This window comes from Peromyscus californicus, unplaced genomic scaffold, assembly GCF_007827085.1.
Source record: "Peromyscus californicus insignis strain IS unplaced genomic scaffold, ASM782708v3 Scaffold_3__1_contigs__length_106647218, whole genome shotgun sequence".
NCBI lineage: Eukaryota > Metazoa > Chordata > Mammalia > Rodentia > Cricetidae > Peromyscus > Peromyscus californicus.
The window spans coordinates 56,979,541-56,994,031 of NW_026294551.1; the positions used below are offsets into that span (position 1 = coordinate 56,979,541).

Consider the following 14,491-nt stretch of genomic DNA (forward strand, 5'->3'; position numbering starts at 1 on the left):
CGAGCCATCTTGGACCTTTCTGAGAACTGGTCCCAAGACCTTGTAGCTGAGCCATCTTGGACCTCTCTGAGACCTGGTCCCAAGGCCCTTCGTGCTGTTCTTGTTGCTATCGGGAGCCCTGTCTTTCCCTCCGGTCATAGCTTCCCTCTTGTTGCTTACGTTCATCTAGGCAGTTGCTGATATCTTCTGTCTGTGGTGTCTCGGAGGAAGCTAAGATGGCATGGCCACTGCGTTAATGAACACACAGCAGCTGTGATCGCCCATGGAGAACCTGCAAAGACACGAAAGCTGGAGGGCGGCTAGCAGAGAGAAGGGGGCTTAGCAGGGATGGCGGGGATGGAGAGAATAACAGGGTAGAATGAATATAGTCACTGTGCACTGTGTATAAGTATGAAAATGTCAGCAATTTAAAGATGCAGTTTTTAAAAGCTGGTATTATCTCTGCAGATAAAGAGGCAGGTCTGACTGATAAGATTTATTTCTAAGATCAGATGAGCTATGCTGGATGCATCTGAAGTGCCAGAGTTTCTCCTTCATGGTGATGCTGCATTGGACATTTGGATAGAGATGCTTGTTGGGGTGCCAATAGGCTTCTAGTTAGCTCTCCTTCTGACTACCCACTCAGTCACACTTCCAGAATCTCCAGTTGATAGAGGTTCTGAAGATAAATAGCTTTTGTGGTGACCCATGGAAGCCACAGCATCCTCTGCCCTTCTCCAGCCACCCAAAACCTCCATTGGTGTGGACTTCCACCATCCTGCTGGATGGACTGACTCTCCCACCCCTGAGTAATGCCCATTGATTCACATGGTGCAGGGAGCTGATGACCGTTGAAATTGCTTCCTAATCACTTTAGTGATTGCTTGGGAAGAAGACAAGGTGATGGGTGTGTTCAGTCTGCTATCATTAATCCGATGCCTGCTACTTTTTAAAGTGCTAGCAGTGTGAACTCAGACACTATCTGTCTATCTTACACCTTGGCAAGGGCCAGCAAAGCAGCCTGGACTTTAGTTACCGCACAGACACAGATGTTTGCAGAAGTATCTGCTGTGTGTCCCTGTGTCTTCACCTATGTGAATATGCACTCTGAAAGTGACAAGTGTCATGTTTCCCTTCTTAATTCCTGATAAATTCAGAGGAAAATTGAAGCTATGTCTTTTCTGAAAAACATCCAGCCCTTATGATGATGATGGAAAATGGATGAGGGCTAAGTAAAAGTTCCAGTAAAGGAAGGCCAGCCCAGCCTTAGCCTAGTGCAGCACATCTGGTTGATGGCACTCCCAAGTCCCCCCCAGGGGCCTGCAGCTGTATTCTTGCTTTTCCAGCTGTGATGTGCTTTTGCCTCCAACAGCAACACCTGTGCTTTGTAAGCTCACCAAACCCCTTCCCCCGCCCAAGGAGAGGTGGGACTTTTTCTGTCCCTTTGCTCTGCTCCATGCCCATCTCACCTCATTGCCTTTACACAAACTAGGAGCGCTCAGCTTTGATCAGACATCTCTGGGCTTTCATCCCAGGCGCCCCCTGCAGGAAGAAGCTGAGGCTGTCTCTGGGGTGCTGCCTGAGAGCACCCCTCATTTGGCTTCCTTTCCTCCCCTCTTCCTTGTTGTTCTTAGTCTCTTGGCCTCCCTCCCCCTACCCAGCATTCCCTTCAGAATCCTCTTCTCATGAAGCCTTATCTCGGAAGCACTAAGAGGTGGCGTGTAATTACTGACCAACTTTGCGTTCCTTCCTCCACAGCACCTTAATGAAAACCTGGCCAAGCTCACTGCCAAGTTTGAGAAAGCAACGGCAGAGAAACTCAAGTGTCAGCAAGAAGCGGAAGTGACCGCAGGCACCATCTCCCTTGCAAACCGTCTGGTGAGCCTGAGCTCTAATTACATTAGCAGAGTTTGTCAAGTGGCCCAGAAGTGTGACTGGATGAGCTCAGCTCAGTGCAGCTTTGACTGGCCTTGGGAAGGAGCGGGTGGGGGGAGGGGTATTAAAATGTGCAGAGATGCAGGGACTGTGTGACCTGAGAAGTGTGGCTTCTTGGTCATCTCTGGTCAAAAAGCTGATGTCGTAAAGAGGTAGTTAGACAGACAGGTACGCTGGACCTACTAGACAGCAGCTGTGTGGCCATGCTTCCTGGATATGCCTGGGCCAGAGAGCTGGCATTCTGTGGGTCAATTCCAGAGTTCTTAGCCATGTAATATTTGACCATAAAGTGCAAGATTAGGGACTGAGAAGCAGAAAGGAGGGAAACTGACTGACCCTGAACATTTCTGGATGTGACCTTATTTGTGCATACCTGTGTGTACACGTAGGGAAATAGTGGAGAGATGGGTAGACTTTGGCCTTCCTAAGAAAACAAGTCCAAATGTCAGGACAAAGGTGTTTATTTTAGCATGTCTGTTGCTATATAACAAATCACCCCCCAAAAAAAAAAAAAATTAACTCGGGAGCAAGTGTAGATATGCCATCCTTGGTTGGGGTAGGAGAGAGCTGGTATTGGTGGGTGTGTTCTTTCTTCAGAAGAAAGTACTGAAGGGGTTGAAGTGGCATTTTGTGTCTTCTGAATTGGTTTGCTGGGATCCAGTGTTAGAGGGCTTCGCAATCCAGGCTGTGTTTATGAGATTCAGACTAATGGTACTTTTCTTCTTCATTCAGAGGAATGCAATAAACCAACCTGTTTTAGAAGAGAAAAATATCACAGTAACCATTCTACAATATTTCACAGTCTTGTGGGGGCAGGGCTTTGGGTAGAGTTTAGCTTGCTGTGTTATCTCCATGCCTGGAGAATTCAGGGTTATTCACGTCTGGGGCTGGGCTGGGTTGGAGAGTCCAGAATAACTTCCTTCATCTGATCGGTACCTTAGCAGGTAAGGCTAGTAGGGTGAATTCTGTCTCCATGAAATCTCTCTAGTAGCATCATCCTCGAGAGATGTTCTATCCTACCCCAGGACTCTACAAGTGAGTGTGCCGAGAGACAGGAAGTAGAATGTGTCACTCTCATAAAACCTGGGGCCAAAATCTAGCAGTGTCTGTCGCTTCTGCCTTAGTCCATCTAAATAGTTACAAAGTCAAGGGGAGGGAGATGGATAACTCTTATTTTTGCCTTGTGTCTTGGCTTTGTTGTTGTTGTTGTTGTCATTTGTTGAGATAGGCTCTCACTCTGTATTCTAGGCTGGTTGCAAACTCAGTCTTCCTGCCTCAGCTGTTAGAGTCCTAGGACTATGGATGTGAGCCACCATGCCTGACTTCGGCATCCACTTTTGATGAGAGGTCAAAGAATTTGTGGCTTTTTAAAATTCCTCCTGGCTCGTATTTCTCTCACATTCAGCTGCAGAGACTAGAGAGCAGCTTCTACCGAGAGTGATTTCTCTTTACTCTGTGGTCTTCACAGCACCACCCTCACCACAGACAAGAGAATGATAATAAATTCCTTTCCTCACTTATTCCAGCTACAGCCATATTTCCTTAAGCCATGTGTTGTGGCCACCACTGGACTAAGCAATGGCTTAGTGAAGACACCAATCCACATGTGTGACAGTTGCCATATACTCTGATGTTGCATTAAAACAGAAAATAGATTTCCCCCTGGAGTAGTTTAGACCAGGAATGAGCGTATGTATGAATTCTCCACTTCTTTCCCCGTGTCTTCACTGCCTCGTGTTCATGGTCCACAGACCATGAACCTGTCTGCTGTATTTCTCTCACCTGTACCTGCTGTCTGTCTGTCCCTAACAAAGGACTTGACTCTGTGTTTACTGAACAGAAATTAATGATACAGGAATTAAATGGGGAATATTTTTTAACAGGAATCTTTAACAGAGTTTTACAGGGAAGAAGTTACTGTACTGACCATGACTGACCCAGGATAGCACTCAAAAACCACACAGATCTTAGCAACCAATAACATGTTGCTTCCAGGACTTACGGGATATTTGTTTTAAGGTTGTTTTGCTTTCAGTAAATAATTACCACAGCATATACATATGCATACTATATTATGGGTCAGGAGCATGGAAGTACATAATTTAAGATTAAAGCTACGCACTAGCTTAGGTTATTACTATTGGGCTATTAGGTTATTACTAGCTTAGCTGATTACATGGAATGGGCAAAACATGGTGAGGTTGGTTACATTATTCTCATAAAGGCAGGTCAGAGTTAAACAGGCTGAGCACATAGGAGGACAGCATGTTGAGTATGTAGTCCCAAACAGTCTCAAAGCCTGTTATCAGCTTGGATGCAAGGTCAGGCAGGAAAATATGTCGCCACAGTTATGGGTGGGACAGGCTGCTGCGAAACCTTGAGATGACCAACTTCACCAAACAATTTGGTTCAGAGAGGGGACCCTGCTGACATGCAAGAAATCAGCCAGATCTGGCTAGCCTGCCTCCCATCTAGCACCTCACCTGACTTATAAAACTCAGCACAGCCTTCTCCATCAGATAGAGACTTCGCCATATACATTTCCATGAGAGGCTACGGGACTGGATGTATCTGAAGCCACTGCTATCTCCACCAACCGAGATTCTGTAAGGAAACTTGGACTTCACTGTTCGAATCTAAGAACGGGGCAGGGCCACGTTGTGTTGGCAAATCACATCTTGCTCTGCTAGCTCTAACAATGTATGACAATCTCCTCCCAAGGAAAGAGATATCTTCCAAATATGAACCAGGCCAGTGGAGATGTGTTCTGCAGTCTCTGGCACTTTGTACACACTCACGTGTGTACACCTCCTATCACTGCCTTTATTCACCTCTATCTTCCCACCCACTGGAAAACTGTTCAGGGCACATGGACTTGACTTTATTTTCATATCTCAACACTTAGGGAGAAGAAAGAAGAAAAGTCTAATTTTCTAATGTGTCCTACAGACCACACACTATGCTGAGTGGTAACACGCATGAACATCTTCGGTCCTCACACCAACCCATGGAATTGGTGGAGCCATCTCCACATGTAGAAAGGGCAGAGCCCTGCAGCTGGCATCCAGAATCTGTTATCATCGCACAGTCCATGTGTTGTACAACACAGAGTAGGGGCTTGTGTGCTGGAGTGTCACCTGCAGCCAGGACATGGCTGATGGAAAGGGCCGCATGGTGGAGAAGGACGCACAATGGTTTACTGGGACTTCGTGCTGTGGACATATGGCGTGTGACCTCCTTGACTAAATACATGGCTCTGTGGGCTCCATCTGATGCTTCTCTCTCCTTTCTGCCCTTGGTAGGTTGGAGGACTCGCTTCTGAAAACATCAGGTGGGCCGAGGCTGTGCAGAACTTCAAACAGCAGGAAAGGACATTATGTGGAGACATTCTTCTCACTACAGCTTTCGTCTCCTACTTGGGCTTCTTTACCAAAAAATACCGAAAGAGCCTCATGGATGGGACCTGGAAACCCTATCTGAGCCAGCTGAAAGTACGTACGGCCTGAATTTGTCCTGACTGTCAGCCTGTGTGTACCACTGAGATCATGTGACCATCATAACCCAAACCTTCCAGTACTCCTTGCGTATGCACTGACACTCCCACCTGAGTGTCAGGCATGGGATACATACACACTCATATCCTCTCCACTGCTAGGCGTTATATGGTCCTCTGTCCTCTGGTCCACCTAGAACCATGCCTTAAAGGGGTTCTCATGGGAACTCCGTGGTCTGGTTCTCCAAGCTCTGGTTCTTTGATGACCTCTACCTCCTGGCTCACTTCCAAGTGGTAAAATCTGGGAGACAACAAAGGATCTCTCTGTTCCAGAGGACATCACGGGAGCAGTGAGGAAGTTTCTTCCCTGTTCTTCCTGGCCCATTGTCGTTGGGCCCCAAAACCATACAGTTTATACCCATGGCTCAGAAACACAGCTATAAAAGCAACTTTGTCCACCAATGCTCATGTGCTCCCTCTGTATATCAAAGTAATGAAATGGGGGCAGGGGATGCTGGTGGCTGACTAAAGGAGATTTCAAGCCTTAACCAGACCCTAACATTCCCTTGGCACATTTTTATAACTCAGGCTCACCAGTTTTCAAACACTAGCCAAAAATTCAGAGTTTCCTACATGCCATGTTGATGGAATACAAAAGATATGCCAGGCTGGGATGGCTTCAGCACATTCATAGTCCAGTGGAGGTGATCAGGTCCACAAACTTCAGCTGCAGAAAGAGTGAGCACAATTCACATTGTACCCTGAGGCATATTCCAAACCCCACCCATAACTACAGCCCTAGAATACCAAATGCATTTCTATAGTGATGCCTGTGTTTTCCCAGATCTGCTCATAAAATTCTACCCGCGTGATGATTTCATGAACTGGTTTTAAATGGTTACAGTACCATGAATAGCATGGATACTAGTTCAACAGTAACTAGTGGCACTAGTTGTGCTAACTAGTTGAACTAACAGCCCTCGTTGAGCTGTGAATTCATTCATCTTGAAATCAGTGGGAGAACCATCAACTGAGAGAAGATGCACGGCTCTTAGCATCTTAGCGGCGTAGGGGGCTGGGCTTGTTGGATGTGCGTAAGAATTCTTACGCCGTAGATGCCTTTGGCAATGTCTTAGTCTATTGTCTGGTGCTCAAACGGTGCTAGAGAGCAGCTAATCAATAAAGAACTGATATTTACTTGGCTCTCGATACTGCAGTCTTGTGAGTGTGCTGTAGACCTCAGTACTTTGACATCCCATGCCAGAAGGCAGAAGAGGAAGAAAAAGTGAGAGCCAGAGAGAAAGATGGGACCAAACTCACCTCTGTGACCCACTCAGCAGAAACTAATTCACTCCCATGGTATCCATGGGAGCCATTTACAGGGCAGAGCCACAATGACCTGCTCTCTGGGGATTAAGTTTTCAACACCTAAATTTTAGGGAACATAGTCTAACCACAACAAGCAGTCTGGTAAAGTCTATGAATCCCAGAATAATGTTTTATTCATAAGATTATAAAGAAAATATGACAAAATACATTTCTGGGGTTTTTTTGTTTTATTTTTGTTTTCTCTGTATATCTCAAGCCTACCTCAAACTCACAATCCTCCTGCCTCAGTCTCCACCACAATGCTTGGCCACATCAAGCTTGTCAAGGGAATTCAGTCCCTTGGTATTCTCCTGAGATCAGAAATGTGTTTCAAGCTGGGCACAGTGTCATATATATGTAATGTATATGTAATTACAGAAGTCAGGAGGCTGAGATGGCAGGGTCATGAGTTTAAGGTCAGTGTGAGCTACTTAGTTCAGATGTTGGAGAGAGAAAGAGAGAGAGAGAGAGAGAGAGAGAGAGAGAGAGAGAGAGAGAGAGAGAGAGAGAGAGCATGATACTATAGCATGGGCCTTCTGTTTCCTTCATTTAAACTTGTTTAACCTTTCACATCATGGCATGACATTCTCACCTATAAATGTCATACTCTAGAACCTGTGTGATTGAGTAATCCAAAACAAAACAAAAACTTACAAAAATATCATGTCTTAAGTAAGTTAATGATTTTTTGTGAGCCAACATTCACAGCTGTCCTGGGGATCATGGGGCCCAAAGGCTACCACTTGAACATGGTAGGAAAAGGAGTTAAAAAGGTTTACACAGTTTTCCAGAGGTACCTAAGCAAAGCAAACTGCAGAGACAGTTGAATCAAAGAGTTTAAAGGGTGTAAGTCTAAACCTCAAAAGCATTACACTAAATGGAAGTGGCCAGACACAAAAGGTCACATCGTCTATGATTCCATTTTTATTAAATATCCAAAATCAGAAAATCTATAGAGACAGAAAGCATATTGGTAATTGCCAGGAGCTTGTGGTAGAGAGACACAGGGAGGGATTGTTTAATGAGCATGAGGCTTCCTTTGGGGCTGTGAAACTACCTGGGAGAAGATGGATCGAGCTGGAGACTGCATAACACTGAGAATGTGCTCTCCTCCACCAAACGGTGTGCTTTACAATGGCTCGTTTTATGTTGTGTAAATTTTACCCCTTTTTAAAAGTATATAAGTCAATGAAAAAGATTGTTTATAGAAGAATTAGGAGAGCCGAGAGAGGCCAAAATAGAAAAACAGAAAGGATATTCTAGCTCTGAGGGTACATAGAGGGACATGGGTGGAGTTCTCAGGGCTGGGGGTGTGCTCCTCAGCAAGGCCCCCCGCAGGTGTGCTTACTGGGGGAGGGGCCTTGTGAGCAGCCTTGAGGAGGGAAGATTGGGGTAGGGGAAAGGAAGCTTCCGCAGCCCTTTGCAAGCTGGTAAATTAGATGAGAGGAGAAAGTGGTTTGTGTGTGCCACCAGAAAACCAACGTGAGAAACAGAACAGTGACAGAGAAGCAAGTGTCCACATGGTTGTGGATATTATAGATTAAAGATATAAATAATCAGGCTGGCAAGACAGCTCAGAACTACCTGAGTTAGAACATGGAGGCCCACACAGTAGAGGAAGAGAACCAATTCCCCCAAATCATACTCTTACTTCCAAACACATGCCATAGCACATGCACACTCACACACATACATACACATGCAATAAGTAATTTTTTAAAAAAGACATAAGCTGTAGAAGGAATTTGATTAAGATGAATATATTGAAGAGCAAAAGAGTTGGTCACGGAAGGAATTTCTCCTGTTCATCTATCAAGATACTTTCTGCAACAATCACACAGCCAGGAAAGCACTCTTCAGGGAGATGTTGATCTTGCTTTTAAAGGGGTTATGTTATGTGGTGAGATACTGTGGCTTCTCCCGCACAGAGATGGGGTTTTCCATTCAGAGTGTGCCTGTCACCTCTTCATCAGGTTCCCATCCCAGCCACCTCCACTCTGGACCCCCTGAGGATGCTGACTGATGATGCCGATGTGGCTGCCTGGCAGAATGAGGGCCTCCCTGCAGACCGCATGTCCATGGAGAATGCCACCATCCTCATCAACTGTGAGCGCTGGCCGCTTATGGTTGATCCTCAACTGCAAGGCATCAAGTGGATCAAGAACAAATATGGAGATGAACTCCGAGTCACCCAGATAGGCCAGAAAGGGTAGGTGACTAGGAACACAATTTGATGCTGTTGCTATTTGTATAAGAAGGAAACATTGCATGGAACAGGTTTAAGCCCCAGTGGCTTTTATCACCCCCACCCCCACCCCTTCTGACCTCTCCATCAGGCAACTCTCCTGATTTCTTGCAGGTTTCCCTCTCAGTTTAGGGAGTATTTCAGCAAGATACTTGGGTACCAGCTCTGTGTTCTTTCTCATTAGGAATCATGTGGTCAGTAGGATGACTGTAGTTCATTATTTATTAAACATTTCATAGGAAGAGAAGAATTCAAAGGTTCTCCAACACAAAGAAATGGTAAGTGTTTAAGGAAGAAGAAACCCTGTTTACCCTGACCATTGCATAAAGTATACATGTATCAAATCATCACTCTATACCCTACAAAGACATACAACTATTATATCCCAGTTAAAAAGATGTTGTACTTTCTCATCTGGGCATGTTATCACCATCTCTGGTGGTGATAATTGTCTCTTTGACAATTAATATTGATTATCAAATAGACAATATCAGAATCACCTAGGAGATAAACCTCTGGGCATGCCTGTTGGGAATCATCTTGACTAGGATAGTTTCTGACACTTGATTGAGGTGATTGAAGTGAGAAGACCAACCCTAAAAGTGGGTAGCACCATTCCCTAGGCCTGGGTCCCAGTCTGTATAAAATGGAGAAATCTAACTGTGGTAGTTTGAATGAAAAAGGTCCCCATAAGCTCATAGGGAGTGGCATTATTTGAAGGATTAGCATGTGTGGCCATGTTGAAATAGGTGTGACCTTATTGGAGGAAGTGTATCACCGGGGGTGGGCTTTGAGGTTTCAGATGCTCAAGCCAGGCCCAGTGGCTCACACTCTCTTCCTGCTGCCTACTGATCCAGATGTAGGACTCTCAGCTACCTCTCTAGTACCATGTCTGTCTGCATGCTGTCATGCTTTCCATCATGGACTAAACCTCTGAACTGTAAGCCAGCCTCAATTAAATATTTTCATTTATAAAAGGTGCTGTGGTCATGTTGCCTTCCACAACAATAGAACATTGACTAGGACAAAAGTTGGTTCCAGGGACTTGGGCATTGCTGTGATAGGCCTGGCTGTGCTTTTGTTTGGAGGGATGTAGCCTTTGGGACTTTGAATTAGGAAAGTAGTTGAATGCTTTAAGCAGAGTTTAATTGGTCATACTAGTAGGAATATGGAAGACAGTGGTGCTGAAAGTGATTTGGATGTGGCCTGTGGACTATTCTTATGATATTTTGGTGATAAATGTGGCTGTTTTCTGCCCTTGTCCAAAAATTCTGCCTGAAGCTAAATTAAGGAGTTTTGGATTAACAACATTGGCAAGGAGATTTAAAAACAGCCTAGTATTGATTATGATATGGTTATTAGTGGCCACTCTTATGCAGATATAATGAAAAGGAACAAGCTGAGCAAGGAAAAATAGAAAATGTATAGTTTGAGAAGAAAGGAGGCACCAGGAAGTCCTGTGCTCAAGGAGATAAACAAATTAAAGAAAAGCCTGCTGCTGAATGAAATAAAGGGAGTGGTGACCTCAGGGCAAGATTCCACCCAGCTTAGCTTCTAACTTGTGAAAAGGACTTAAAGAAAATCATAGGGTGAGATTTGGTGGCACAAACCTTTAATCCCGGCACTCAGGATGCAGAGGCAGGCAGATTTCTGAATTCAAGGTCAGCCTGGTCTACAGAGTGATTTCTAGGGCAGCCAATCTTAGGAAGGAAAAGAAACCACTGAAAACATAAAGCTGGTGAAAATGTGTTTGAATGAGGGGGGCCATGTTCCAGCCCTAGCAAACAGAAGAACTTGGCAACTTCAGCCACATAGTCTGGCTTTATAGTCAAGGATATGAGAAAAGAGTTATGGGATCTCCTCTGTGGCTAAGGAAAGCCACTGAGGCTAGGTATGTGTCAAGGGTGTCCCTGCATGGAGGCTCAGAGAAGTGATTAAGTAAAGCTGTAAAGATGAAGCCTGGATTTTGTTGGAGACCCCAAGACGTTAGAGATGTCAAAGTCATGGTATACCCACCAAAGTGAGCTGCTAACAGGATGAAGGAAATATGCTTCAGTCAACAAAGCTGAAAGGAATTGGAGATCTGAAGAAAGTTTTGACATCAGACATGGAGATGTAGAGTTTGGAGTTCCCCCAGCTGGTTTTTGGTCTTGCTTTGGTCCAGTATTTCCTCATTATGCTCCCTTTCCTCCCTTTTGGAATGGTAATGTATCCTGTGCCATTGTATTTTGGAAGTATGTGATCTCCTTTTTCATTTTGATTTTACAGAGGGTTACAGTTAAGAAACTGCCCTGAGTGTCAGACACTTTGAACTGTGGACTTTTAAGCAGTATTGAGACTGTGATAGACTGTGGGGACTTTCGAAATTGGACTAAATGCATTAGGACATGGCTACAAGCTTATGGAAATCAGAGAGTAGAATATGGAAGTCTGAATGAAAATGGCCCCCATAGGCTCATAAGGAGTGGCATTATTTGAAGGATTAGGATATGTGGCCCTGTTGGGGTAGGTGTGGCCTTATTGGAGGAAGTGTGTCACTGAGGATGGGCTTTGAGTTTTCAGAAGCTCAAGCCAGACCCAGTGGCATACTCTTTCTGTTCTCTGCTGATCTGGATATAGGACTCTCAGCTACCTCTCCAGCACCATGTCTGTCTGCATGTTGCCGTGCTTCCCATCATGATAATGGGCTAAACCTCTAAACTGTAAGGTGGCCCCAATTAAATGTTTTCCTTTGTGAAAGTTGCTATGACCATGGTGTCTCTTTAAGCAATAGAACATTGACTAAGACGCTGAGAGCATAGGCATTCAACTCCCTCTGATGGGGGCTGTGAATGCAACTTAACCAGCTGCCTCAAGCTCCTCGCTACAGACTTCTCATGATAGACTGCACCTGTGAACCAAAATAGCCCCCCCCTTTCCCTTAATCTAGATCAGGCCTGAAGGCACACTAAGTGCAGGCCAGCAGCAATCATGACTAGCTCTCGATAGAGGAGGGCCACCTGGTCGCTGTAGTAGGTTCCCTCTGTTCATCCTGGCTCTTGGGCTCTTGGGCTTTGCTTCCAGTTCCCATAGGACTCTTCAGGAGACTGACAGGCACAGTGCTAATCTTTGACCTGGCTTTGCCACTAAGTAAGCATCAGCTTCTCCTCCCTCTACATCATGACTGTGATGATGTTCAACATGCGCTGGCAGGCTCACACTGAGATCCATGGAGACCATCCTGACGGGCACCTATCACTCTGTTCTCACTGCATCAGAGAATACAAAGCATGAGGCAGACATGGGTTGGCTAAAGAGACTCCCCATGGACCTGCCTGGCAAAAACAAATGTCAAGAGGAAGTGACTAGACCAGACTAGTAGGTGGCCTAAGAAATTATCACAGAAAGGGAGCACTTGCCCACAGATGGAACTGGCAATGATAAATGGGAAGTCACAGGGTGAGGTGGTGTCACTGGAAATGAAAAATGACCTAAGACAAGGCCGGCCTCTAGCCTCAGAGTGGCTGCGAAGTGCTTCCATACCCATAGGAATCAGTGGGAAGAAATTGAGTTCTGGCAGCAACTCTAAGCGCCACCATGGATCTGTTTCCCTCTCCTGTGGGGGAAAAATGACTTGCTGGGTAGTCCCACAGCTTTGGGAAAGTACTATCCTGGAAAAGGGCCTATAGAGGAAGAGGGCCAGGAGCCACTGACAGTCACAGAGGAGAGTGCCCCAAAAGAAGAGCCATGGGAGTCTAATAGCCAGATCATCCTACACTGTGCTCCATGTGGTCTTTCTGGTGAGCTACCAGGGCTTTCTTCTGAGGGATCTGGTGTGAAAGGCTCTGTCTTGCCTATGTTTTGAGTGGTTTCCAGGTCTGTGTGCTAGTCCTAAAGTTCTTTAGAAAGATGAGACAAGATGTGTTTTCTTGATTGTCTGAATCCCCTGTCTTCAGTCCAAACAACAGAAAGTAAACAGATCCTGTCATGTTTGAAAAGTACCCCAGATGGTCTGCAGATAATACTAGCATCATTGGCTCTGTAGCCTTTCCAATAGCAAAGCCTCAGTGCCAGAGTTAAGATACAAGAATGGTCAAAACAGTGGGTGGACTTTCAGCACTGCCTTACAGTGATCTCCTATTGCCTTTAGTCTAGAACACACAGTCCAACAGTGCAGCCCTGATTTGATCTGCATAGTCACACAAACCATAGTCCAGTCTGAACTCCCTAAAAACTGGTTGGTGTGGAAAGACACTCTTGAATGTGTTTTTGGTTTTGGGTTTTTTTTTGGGGGGGGGGGTTGTTTTGTTTTGTTTAGTTGTTTTGGTTTGGTTTTGGTTTTGGTTTTTCGAGACAGGGTTTCTCTGTGTAGTTTGGTGTCTGTCCTGGATCTTGCTCTGTAGACCAGGCTGGACTCAAACTCACAGAGATCCACCTGGCTCTGCCTTCGGAGTGCTGGGATTAAAGGTGTGCACCACCACTGCCTGGCTTGAATGTGTTTTTAACTGTTCTGGAAAAGACACTCAGAATTGAGAGCCTTTCAAGAGATAATTGCTATGTCTTATGTAAGGTCAGATGAGAACATGGTGATTATTATAAAGTTCTTTTGAGGTTATTTTGTTGTCTTTGAGACAGGGTCTCAAACAGCCCAGGCTGGCCTTGAACTTCTGATCTTCCTCCTTCACTGCTCCAATGCTAGGACTACAGGAGTAAACCACAATGCCCAGTTTATGTGGTAGTGGAGATAAAACCCACTGCTTCACTCTATCAAGTGAGCAACAACCCAGCTTTTCTTGAAGTTCTTAATGTATCTTGAATACACACTCTAAAGGGATCCTATCTGAGATATATTTGTCTTAGCTTGCCTCTGGTCATCCAATAGGAATGTGGATATTTGTAATGATTCCCTGCTCAGTTTTGGGTGACCTGTAAACTGTTTCTACATTTTATAGAATCATTTTATTCTGTGACACTTAAAATATAGTCTAAATGGAGGCCCTGTGGTAGAGTTGCAACATTAAATTTTAGAATAATCTTCTCAAACTAGAAACTCTAGCGACCCTTAGCACAAAGGAGCCCAAGCCTGTCTCTATGGCTCAGATAAAGAAAGCAAGTTACATACCTCCCTTGAAAACTTCCCAGTCCTAAGAGTTGAGATCCTTTTTCAATGTTTTGTTTTGTTTTTATATTTAGGTTACTTGGGGCTGGAGAGTGAATGTGCCACAGTACATGTTGTGAAGGTCAGGGGACAGCTTACAGGAGTTTTCTCCTTGTACTGAGTGGGTTTTATAAGTGTTACAGTTCTGAGGGGAGCGGTTTCCCCAGTGGAACTGTTACAGCTTGCTCTGGGGTGGGGGGATGTTTCCCCATTGGGAATGTTACAGCTCTGCTCTGGAGGAGGAAGTTTTCCCCAAAGTGTTACAGCGCTGAAGGGAAAGGTATCCTGGCAGCTGGGAGCCAAGGAATACCACAAAGTCACACTGCACAACAAA

The 14,491-nt window shown here is 45.1% G+C and overlaps 1 protein-coding gene across 1 annotated transcript in view; it reads left to right on the forward strand.

Annotated features, from left to right (window-relative positions):
- Dnah9 (dynein axonemal heavy chain 9) overlaps positions 1-14,491 on the forward strand; it is a 354,060-nt gene that overhangs the window by 264,734 nt on the left and 74,835 nt on the right. The window contains 3 exon segments of the mRNA XM_052756894.1: positions 1,738-1,857; positions 5,217-5,405; positions 8,749-8,984. Coding sequence (XP_052612854.1) covers positions 1,738-1,857; positions 5,217-5,405; positions 8,749-8,984 — 545 coding nt within the window.